The 11,543-nt window shown below is 46.3% G+C and overlaps 1 protein-coding gene across 1 annotated transcript; it reads right to left on the bottom strand.

Annotated features, from left to right (window-relative positions):
* Positions 1-1,005: 1,005 nt before the first annotated feature.
* On the bottom strand, positions 1,006-10,792 carry LOC144771696 (protocadherin-8-like). The gene is made up of 3 exons (XM_078656034.1): positions 8,205-10,792; positions 2,854-3,061; positions 1,006-2,099 (listed from the first exon to the last, which is right to left on the bottom strand). The coding sequence occupies exons 1-3, from the start codon at positions 10,605-10,607 to the stop codon at positions 1,684-1,686; spliced, it is 3,027 nt and encodes a 1,008-aa protein (XP_078512160.1). The 5' UTR covers positions 10,608-10,792; the 3' UTR covers positions 1,006-1,683.
* Positions 10,793-11,543: the final 751 nt, after the last annotated feature.

The following is an 11,543-nucleotide window of genomic DNA, read 5'->3' as shown; positions in this document are numbered from 1 at the left end:
AAATTATGGCCGCACATCGGCGATTTTTATCGCAGATAAACCTTGCTATTAGCAAGGTTTATCGCAAATGCGATAAAAAACGGCCGCAATGTATGAATATCGCTGAAAAGTCAGCGATATTCTTGCATTATCGAGCAAATGCTCTTAGCCATGTTATCCACCTCCCATTGGATAACATGGCTAAGAACTGCTCCTGGGCAAGTGTTAGCTTTTGGAGATATTCGCGCTAAGCGCGAATATCTCCAAAAGTTGGTAATAGGAGATAGCGATGTTAGCGACTGTTTTCAGTCGCTAACATCTTGGCACGCCCACTTTGCATGTCATTAGTGATAAATATCACTGACATGCAAAGCGGGGCCCAAGATGGTCACTATCTCCTATTAGCTGTCGCTAACTGGTGTTAGCGACAGCTTGGTAATAGGGAGATAATTTTATCTCCGCTTTCTTGGCTTTTAAAGCCAAAAAAGCGGAGATAAAACCCCTTGATAATATGCCCCTCAGTCGTTAACAGGTTGGGTACGCCCACTTTGCATGTCATTAGTGATAAATATCGCTGACATGCAAAGCGGGCCTTAAATCGCTCGCTATCACCTAAAAGCTGTTGCTAACTGATGTTAACGACAGCTTGCTAATAGGGCAATGAAATTATCGCCGCATTGCTTCCGAAAACGGACGCAAAAGCAGCGATAATTTCATTTCACCTGCCTTGGTAATATGCCCTTCAATGTCTATGCATCTATATCCTACGGGTTGTTTAAGAAACTTTCGATCCCCTTTTGTGCAAAAACTCCGTTTTCATGTTAAATATTTGTCTGGAAAACTAGATTGTTCGAACTTATGACTTTAGTGGGTGGGACACAATTTTCAAGAGAAGTCCATCGAGATACTTTTTACATAGTATGTTATTCATTACTTGAATTTTGTCAAAAAAGAAACCCCCAGTGCTACGTACAAAAAATATACAATATAAATACATTATAAAGCTAAATTCACACAGGTGGTATATGTGTTGAATATCTGGTTTTGTTTATTCCAAACCACATTTTTCATTTCACTTTAAAATCTATTAAGCATGAACACCATAAAGGGTGACAATTCACAAAATCTTTAATATGAATTTTATCTGTGAGACAATGTATAGAATCCTAAAGCAATTAAATAACATTTAAGGTGTGAAGAACCACAGGCTCAAAAGATAGGGCACACTTGGTAAAACAAGTTTTTGTGTTCAGATTTGTTTTCTCGTGGCATGGAATGTAGGTCTTCTTTCACGTGTAAAGAGTGAAGATTTTACATTTTTTAGATGGTTCCTTTGGCAAAAGAGTTAACTTTCTATACTTCAATATAAAAATATAATACATTTGTTTATCTTTACAAATATAGTACACACCGCATGCATGTTTGCAATGCAAAAGAATGCGAAGTCATGTGTGAACTGTGCGGATTCAAATTTGCTCGAGCACCTAAAACCAAATAAATAAATACTGCACATTTCATAAAAATGACATAGGTTATAAACAGTTTTGGTTTGCAATCAACAAACAACACTGACATGACATTAGGAAGCTCTTTGCTAAGAGTCATTGTAAGGCACATGATCGCATATCATATTATACATAAGTACATACATATGTTTATAAGTGTACAAATATCACTCCAAGATGTCTGCTGAGCTGCATTTGCTCAAAGTTCATTGCTTTCACTAGTGCCAGTCAGTGAGGGTAGATACCTCCCAGAGCCTGATGACTCATAAAGGGGCACAGTTATTTCCTGGAGGTTGGCTAGCCTTCCAGGTCGAGGGGGTGATTTTAGAGTGAGTGTCCTATTGTCATAGTCCCCGGGCAGCACTTTTTCATAGACACTCTGTAGCCCCACTGTTTTGGGGATATGCGCAGGTGGCTGCTGCCCCACTTGGTAGTAGTTGTCCCTGCGGTGGGGGTCGCGGGGCAGCGATGTGCTCTTGCAGAAGGTGGATACGGAGCGCTTCGCTGGATGGACGGTGGTGGAGTTGGGGCTGGTAGACCTATTATCACATGTAGGACTCCAGCATCGGTCTGAGTGTCCGAGGATCTTGCACTCATTCGTACACGCCCACAAACCTATAAACAGACAGGTATATATTGAGTTAATTTGGAAGCAAATATTGTGGATTACCAAAATAAACAGTCAGATGAGTATTCATCACAAGATGCAATAATACAAAGGATCAGCCACACTAAAACAAGGCAACAGATCCTTTCTTGATATTAAATACATTTATTTGGATCTTCTTAGTGAAACCGTATTTAGTGATCTTCAAATATGCAAGAAAAGATAAACACATGGAGGCCAATTCACAAAGACATTAATGAGTATGTGAATTAGTAGTCATGCAGTACTACATCACATAGTCATAATTTCTTTGTGAATTGGCCTGAAAGATCCAACATTGGAACATTCAGGGAATATTCATATACAAATAGTACAAACAGAAAGAACTATGACTTCCATTTCCAATTCAATTGATAGGGAGTTGTACATTTCAGGAGCAATTAACAGATACATTTATGAGTACATAAAAAAGTACTCTTCTAGTGGGCCTAATTCACAAAAATATTGCTATGTTTTACCATGTTTTGATGGTACTCCTGATTATGAGGATTAATCCAGGAGTATTCCTGGTTTACTCCTGTAAATTAATAGTAAGCCAGGAGTACTACAAGAGTAAGCCATACCTAACTTCTACAGCCGTCTTTGTGATGTGGGTCCTGTGCTTCCGAGAGAAACAAAAAATTGCTTGGTACTTCGATTGCACGATGGACTCAAGTTGTGACAAAACAATGCTGCATTGGAAATAAAGATGTGACTTCTTACCATTCTGCATGCGAGTGATGATGTCCTTCTTCAGGGCATCCCCAGTAATATCAGAGTCACTGTCATTGAAGTCGCTGTCCCCCTTTCCACTGTCTTTGCCGCTGAACAGTTCTGCTTCTCGGGCGGAGATCGTATTGAAAGAATTTCCTTTCCAGTGGGGAGCATGTGGCATGGGTTCTTTGCCATAGTGAATAGAAGGGGCATAAGACTGCAAAGAAAAAATATAGGACATCAGGATTATTCAGAAAGTTAAACACAAATGCCTGACACTAACCTAAGACAAGTATGATGTCTAACCAATACACATAAAACATCTCGCCTTCTCTTTTGAATAACAGACTGTTTGCAATTATGCACTTGATGTGCTGTTTTTTAACCGAGAACCAGGATTATTCCCCAAAAATATTGAGACAACAGGGGGAAAAGCTGTGATATTTGTGTGTGAGGATCAGGGCTGGGAATTAGGTCTTTTCCATCATGGGTAGAGGCCACCGTGGATATTGCCCATCGCATATAGACCTCTTGATAATGGTAGCCCTGCGGGTTCCTCTCTTGCAAAATGGAACCTTAAGAAGTGGGTGGATAAGAGATGAGGCAACCTCGATCAGAATATAAAATGTTAATTGTCTTCCTCTTCCATCATCCTTTCTCACAAAAAATGTATATTAGTTCTTTACCGATGCCAGGGTGGTGAGAAGCAACACTTCTTTCTGCTCACTTGACCAGTTTGACTCCCTACCTCTACCACGGGGAGAAGAATGGAAGGGCATCTTTGGTATGGAATCATTAAACATGAAAAGAAACACAACTTGAGTTACTTCTCTGTCGAATCTGATGTATGGTAATTGAATTTTATACACACACACAGAGATCCACCCTTCCACACAAGCACACATGCACTACCATTGTATTTTCAAAGCCTTAGTGAACTCACACGTGTTACTGAGCCTCTTACAAGCTATATTATTATTACCAATCAATCTGCAATCACCTCTACAAACTCGCCATCATATTGTCCAACTGAATCCTATGTTGTTTGGCATAAACTAACCAAAATGTGCCATCTTACAAATAGACATCAATTCACCTATTTGCCAAGAATACCAAAGTGACATCACATACCTTTGACTGGTGACAACATATTGGAAGGGTTGAACTCTTTCCCCACCCAGAGCCACTCAACAGATTCCTATTTGCTACTGCGAGGCTAGGGAGAGGGTTGTGAGGGAACACACAAAAGTAAATGATGCTCTTAAAACCCTGTTTCTTTCTTGTCCTACTGTTGCCTTCGTGATCTTTGAAACCATGGGTAGCAAGAGAAGTTGGAGTGGCATCAAAGGGAAAGCCAGAGGTATCAGATGCTGACCCTTTCTACCTCTAATTGTGGTACATGGCCCAGGCAATGATCAGGTCACTCAATTTTCACAGTCATCAACATTCCTGCAATTTCACAGGTGACGTAATGCAAGCATACTCTCACCACAAACTCTCATTATGCACACTCTTCCTATAGACCCGTCCAATTCACCCACCTACACTCTCACAATCGCTCATCCCCAAGTTCAACAATCAGCCTCACTCACCAAACCTATGCTCTCCATCACTCACTTCTACTCAATCCCCATATGCGCAATAACATTAATATTCTCTATCCTCTCACTCATCTGCTTACAAACCTATCACTCATTAATTATCCCAAAATCACTAAGCGCTTCACACTTTCCACCACCAGGCCTTCTAATGAAGGTAAACGGCATAGCAATAACCTACAAAAGTGTTTAGCTTCATTTTGGAATTGGTACTTTTTATAGTTATGTTTCTTCCAAGTTGACACCAAATGTGGTGATTTTGATTAACAGTGTGCATAACCCTGTGCACTTTTTTCACTTTAAGTATCTATATAATTACTATACAACCATCATATAAACACCACCACCATCAACCAGCTTTTCCTTTCAATAAATCACATCCACGTCATTCATTCGTAATCTCAAACCCATTGAGTTTTTACCATGGGGACCCCCTCTACAGTGGTCCTGCTGCTAAGCCCTGCAGCTGAGGTCTCTCTACCATGCACCTGTTTCAGTATTGTGGCTGTGTGAAAACGCGCCCTACAGAAGGTGCCATCTACACAGAAACCTTACATCACAAGCAGGAATGATGTCATCGTTTTGCCAAGCAAATGAGCCCCGCAGCTCCTGCGCCAAGTAGATGGCAGTGTCAGGATGGCTCGCGGCGATCTTGGTCTTAACGCGGGAAGACCAGGGCAGACCGGAAGCCTCCACTCAACTGTCAGCGGCTCGCCACGCGCTGAAAATTGCGCCACTGCGCAATATCTTAGGGGTCAGATTTACAAGCCGCACCACTTTTCCCATGTTAAAAATGACGCAAAAGTGGCGCACGGGGCTTGTAAATCTGCCCCCTAGTTTATATACTTCTAGAACTGGTGCTGTGGAAGTTTACCCTAACATTCTCAGCGACCGACCGATTAGTGCAACAGCCTTATCATCGTTGAAAAAGTTATATTTTACACCGACCATTTACGCAAATGCCTGTGCAAAAATACACTGTGCCGCTATAACGTTTGTTAAAATCTTGCCCCTCGGAAGTCATCCGTGCAGCAGAAATGGGTTTGCTCTCACACGGATGAGGGTATTGCATAACAGTGCGTCACCAGAGGGTTAGAATTGGCGCCATTCGGAGAATATGGACTAGAAAGGCGTTCCGGCATTGAGAATAACAAAGCACCGAGCGGGGCTCGGTTAAATTTGGTAACAAGTCAACCTTGGTAAATACCCTTACAGCAAAACGTCCAACACAGTACATTTGAGCACCACTATGAAAACTATTACTTATGCTCGTTACAACCAAACACAAGACCTCAGCCAAATTCTAATGCAACACGATCAGATATAGAGAAAAATTGGAATAAAAAATATGGAATGAAACACCATAATATTTCACGAGGAATGTACATATGCCAACTAAACAGCAGCTTAAGTGGTTAATTGAATATGGGGTTCACTCCACGAGCATCGTGGGGGTATTAACATGCCTGTGGTTTCTATATTACGTCCATCATCATTGTATCTAGTTTAACACGTTGTTGTCTATTTACCGCACATAAGAATATGTGTATAGCCAATGCACCAAAAATGAATCCATCCACCTACCCCCCATCTGATCATGTGTTTGCCCATCCAACCATGAAACAGTTCCTCCCTCAATCCACCCACCCGCTCATCCATCCATCCATCCGTCCGTCAATGCATCCATCCATCCGTTCGTCCATGCAGCCACACATCCGTCCGTCCATCCAACCATCTGTCTAACCATCCACTTCTTCAAGTCAACCTTCTCCTTAATCTATCTTTCCTTGCGACGGCTCTTCCATTCTCATTTGAGTGCCAATCGATGGATCAATCGATCCATTAATCCATCACATCTATCCAACCATCCATCCATCGACCCATCCATCACCAGAAATCTATCTTTCCATTCATCTGTTCATCCTTACATCCATTACTTTCAACCACTGTCCCATTGCCCAACCATCTATCAATCCATAAATTCCTAAATCCATCCACCCATCGATCCATTTATCCAACCATCCATCGACCCATCCATCAGCAGAAATCTATGTTTCCATTCATCCGTTCGTCCTTACAGCCTTTACTTTCAAACACTAGCCCATTGTCCAAAGGCCATCAATCCATAAATTCATAAATCCATAAAGCAATCCATCCATGCATACATCCATCCACCCATCCAGCGAGTAAACCATTCCTTCTAAATCCATGCCTTTATGCGTTATACATCATCCGATCCCTGGCACATCCATCCATCTATCTATCAATGCATCTGCCCACCCCCCACCCATTCACCTCTTCATCCATTAACCTATCAACCTACAATCCACGGCGCCATCCGCTTATTGAACCAGCCATCCACTTGCCCACTCTGTCAACCGTCCACCTTCCCGTTCCTCCATCTGTATTTTATTCATCCATGAATGTGCCCATCCATTGCCAATTAATCAATCTGTCCTTTTAGCATTCATTCGTTTTGCTTGCCCTTCCATTCATTCATCCGTCCACGACTACGGTCGTCGCCCCTCCATCAGAAAGCCCACCCCATTGAAAACAAGGCACGCATCATATATCAGCGTGGATTTGATGTTTTGAACCCTATATCCTAAAACTTTTACAACTGCGATGTGTTCCAGATGAGGAATTTACAGAAACCCTTGAATTCATGTATTCCCTTTAGACTTAAGCCCCTGGTTTCTATGAACTGAGAATTAGAGGTCGACGATAGGGACGCTGAGATTGGGAATACATTAAATAGTTGGCGCTAAAATGCGTTTTACAAGATGGACGCAGTCAGGCTGTGCAGGCGCGTGACCTATTGAGCTAGAGAGCTGCCACCAGGGCACGGGTAATGTTCAGTTTACACACAAGAGCACGTATAGCGGCAGGGCAGAGAGCACAGAAAGGTTGCAGGAGTTGATATAGCAAGAGAAGCAAAGAATGGAAAAGAAACACACGCAGAGATTAGCAACAGGTGCATTTGGGAGCATTTCTGAGCTTTTCAAACGCTGCCCTCTGAGGTAGGGGTATAATCTTGCCTTTACGTTCTGAAACGGGGAGAGGGGCGGCGGTGGGTGAGGGGCAGCCTGAAGGACGATCGGCCTGATGGATGGAGCAGCTCGTGAGCGTTTGACAAATGAGGGTAATTGCACAGTGAGTGTGACAGATGATAGTGGTCGGACTTTGAGTTTAACAAGTGAGCGTGACGGCAACGCATTGCTGGCGCTAGAATCCAAGGTGATGAGAGTATCACGTTGAGATTGCGGGCATTTATGAAAAATGCTATGCGTGATATAATAGTTTGTGCTCTAATGTTTTTATGAGATATTTAACAATGGGATCTCGAATACAAGAGAAACACTGAGGCAGAGTCATTATGGTGCAGGGCACAACCCAGTAGAATGCTCTGGAGCCCAGTTCATGGCTGGCCTGGTACCTCCTTATTCAAGAAATACTTAAAGACGAACATATTACAGAAAACATGTTGTGAGCAACAGCAGACACTGACCCAACTGGCTACATTGGCGGACTGGGCCCTGTTTTCATATTCAGACCAGCACAATAGCAGAATTTAGAGCACCTGCTATCTAAAAGTAAAAGTCCGACGTTTGATAACTATGTCCATGTTCAAGGGCTCTGCAGACTCAAATTCTTTGTTAAAGGCTGTCGAGTGGGGCATGGTACAAACCACTTACAAATATTCAAAATGTTTCTCTTAAAGGTAAAGTTATCGTACAGTTTCGAGTGCAATGTAGTTCTTACCATTGTCTTGGTCCTGTGCAGCATGGTCTTGGCCTCGTACAGGCAGGAGGTGACCTCCCCACTCTCCTCCACGCTCGATGCCTCGTCGCCAGTTGTAGGTTCTTTGAAAGGGGACTTGTGAGGAAGAAAGGATGGGACATCGAAGACTTCGTCTCTCTGTCCAGGGATGAAGCTGTCTCCTTCCTGCTCCCCGCTCTCGGCGTCAGAAAGGTCTCTCTGGCCGGGGATCTCTTTCTGGGCCTGGGGGTCCTTCCGGTGCTTCCGGCAGGTGGTGGCGATGGCGATGATGGAGGCCAGGAGTAGGGTGCAGCTTCCTGCCAGGACAATGATGACAATCAGAGGAATGTCCCAGTGGAAGGGCTCTTCCTCCCAGGTCCCAGCGGCCTCGTGGCTGGCAGAGGGCTCTATGTCCGTCACCAGGATGTTCACTGTGACCGTGGTGGTCAGAGGAGGCCTGCCGCCATCACTGACACTGACCAGGACTCTGTACAGGTGTCCCAACTGGTGGCTCAGGTCTGCATTGAGGAACAAATCACCTGTGGCCTTGTTGATGGTGAAGATGTCTCTGTGCTCCTGGGACAGGCTAAATGTGAGGACAGCATTGACCCCCTCATCGGGGTCTCTGGCTCTGAAGTGGGCTACCAGAGACCCCGGAGAGGCATTCATGGACACCTCGATATCAGTTGAGCCATTGGACACAGTGGGCTGGGTAATGACCGGGGCGTTGTCGTTCTGATCCACAATCCTCACCTTGATGAGGGCACTGCTGGACAGCTCCGGAGAACCTCCGTCACTAGCCTGGATCCGAAAATCAAACTGTTTAATAACCTCATAGTTAAACGTCCGGAGAGAATAAACTGAGCCCGTGGCCGGATCCACAGATACATAAGTGGAAATCGGAGCCCCCATCACCTCGGTGTCCACCAGGGTGTAGGTCACCTTCCCGTTGTGCCCCAGGTCAGGGTCTCTGGCCACCACGGTGGTGATGTAGGAGCCCGGGGCGTTGTTTTCGAGGACAGAAACTTCATAGACGGCTTTAGCAAAGAAGGGCGGGTTGTCGTTCTCGTCGCTGACCCGGATGGTGAACTGACGGACGGTTTTGAAGGGCGGGGAGCCCAGGTCTTCGGCCACGATGGTGAGGTTGTACTCGGAGATCTTCTCCCGGTCCAGGGCTGCGGTGGTCACGATCATGTAGCTGTCCTCGTAAGCCTGCTGCAGCTTGAAGTGCTCGTGCCCGTAGAGGGAGCAGTGCACCTGCCCGTTGGGGCCCGAGTCTCTGTCCAGGGTGCTGATCAGGGCCACGAAGCTCTCCCTGCTGGCGGCCTCGGTGATGTGCGCCACCCCGGCGGTGATGGAGGTCAGGGGGGTCACGGTGATGCTGGGCGCGTTATCATTGACATCAGTGACGTGCACGATGATTTTACAATTTGCAACCAACGGACTAGAAGCTAAATCCTGCGCCTGCACATCGAACTCATAGTTCTGCTTGGTTTCAAAGTCCACCTGTCCGTTCAGAGTCAGCCGCCCTGTCCTGGAGTCCAGTTTAAAGAGCTCCCGGACCTCGGGAGAGACCTGAGGGTTGAAGCCGTAGATCACCTGTCCGTTCACCCCGTCATCCGGATCAGCCGCATTTAGAGTCAGCAACAGAGACCCCGCCGGGGCGTCTTCCATCAGGTCCACTGTAAAAGAGTTGCGGTCGAATTTTGGACTATTATCATTAACATCCAGCACTTGAATAGTGATTATTGTACTTCCAGACAGTGAAACACCACCTCCATCCTTGGCCACCAGCTCCAGGGTGAAGGTGCCCTGACTTTCCCTGTCCAGCTCCTTCACCAGCACCAGGTCCGCGTACTTCACCCCGTCCGCCCGGGTCTGCACCTCCAGGCTGAAGTGGCTGTTCACGGAGATCTGGTAACTTTGAATGGAGTTGGTCCCCACGTCCTCGTCGATGGCGATGTCCAGGGGAAGACGGGTGCCCACGGCTGCACTTTCAGACATCTCCAGTGGGATCTCGGCTCTGGGGAAGCGGGGGGCGTTGTCATTGATGTCCCGGACCTCCACCTCCACGTGCACGAGCCGGAACTGCTCCTTGGAGAAGCTGACCACGTCCAGGGCCAGGGTGCAGTGCGGGGTCTGTCCGCAGACCTGCTCCCGGTCGATGCGCTCCCCGATGGAGAGCTGTCCGTCGCTCTCCCGCATGCGGATCAGGGACGCGTTAAACTGCTTCATCAGGCGGAACCCCCCGGGTACATTGAGGGAAAGCTCATCTGCCAGAGTCCCGATGACGGAGCCCGGCTCATCCTCCTCGTAGATCCGATACCTGACGGTCCTGCAAGTGCAGGTGGTGAGCAGGGAGAGCAGGCAGAAGACGCCCGCTAGCAAGTGGAAGCACTTTCCCATGTTAAAAGTCCTGGCAGGTGTATGCTGCCTGCCGAAGGATAGGAACACTGTCTCTGAATGATCCCTCAATAAAACAAAGCCAGACAACTTTTGTAGCTCAGCGGTCGCTCCATATAACCTACTCTACACTGTCAGAAGAAAGGCTTCATCTCTTCCTAATCCCGGGAAAGCTTTCCGCTCCTCCTCTGTCCTTTCAGACTCTGAGAGCCGGGCTGTCAGCGCCTGTGCTTTTTGTTTGCAGACATGCAAATAGCCGAACCGAGCAGCCAATCACATCCCGCGCCGCCGCGCTCGCCTCAATGCCTCTGCCCACAGCCCACCGCCCCACATCAGAAAATCCACTTAGCGCGGAGAAGCTTAGACAGGGAACTGCACTAAGAAAGAGAGAGATCTGTAAATCTTCTCTTTGTTTTCTATAACTTTCGACTTTTGTTTTAAATGCTCGAGTGTCTGCTCTCGAGGGCACAAAGACCCACTGAGTTAAATGACAAAGGTCTTAGTTAAATGCGCCCCTGAAATCCCTTTCGGCTGCCCGACAGGTGTCCTGTCCTGACACACGTAGCCTGGCTTCCGGAGTGTTTCTCACTGGAACACTTCAGAATGATCGCATTCGTGTGAATCACTCTGTGCCCGATGAACCCAAGATACACAACCAAGCGGACTCGGTATGCTCTGAGTTTTTCATATCTGCATTAAGAGCCTTTAGAGAACTTAATTAAACGTCACGATAGGCTCCATCCAACGTGTCGCTTGTTATTAAATGGGCGTCTAGGGCGCCAGTTATATCTCGAAACTTCCCGCGTTGGAGCTTTGAGGCGCTCACTCTGAAGCCCTTCCTCGGCTGCCTAAACATGCCGGACGCAGCCGAGGCCACTATTTAAGCCCCGCTCTTTGGCAGCTAAAGAATAAAATGCCCTAAAACCGAAGCCGGGGGCT

This window comes from Lissotriton helveticus, chromosome 8 (genome assembly GCF_964261635.1).
Source record: "Lissotriton helveticus chromosome 8, aLisHel1.1, whole genome shotgun sequence".
Taxonomy (NCBI): Eukaryota; Metazoa; Chordata; class Amphibia; order Caudata; family Salamandridae; genus Lissotriton; species Lissotriton helveticus.
Note: the sequence above shows the minus strand (reverse complement) of the source record. Positions and strands in the feature narration are given on the sequence as shown.

Bases quoted from the DNA above. Each gene is read 5' to 3' on its own strand.
- LOC144771696 (XM_078656034.1), bottom strand. From the start codon at position 10,607: ATGGGAAAGTGCTTCCACTTGCTAGCGGGCGTCTTCTGCCTGCTCTCC. The intron at 3,062-8,204 runs GTAAGAACTACA...TTTTCTTTGCAG, and splicing joins TGCACAGGACCAAGACAATG to TCTTATGCCCCTTCTATTCA. The intron at 2,100-2,853 runs GTAAGAAGTCAC...GTCTGTTTATAG, and splicing joins CATCACTCGCATGCAGAATG to GTTTGTGGGCGTGTACGAAT.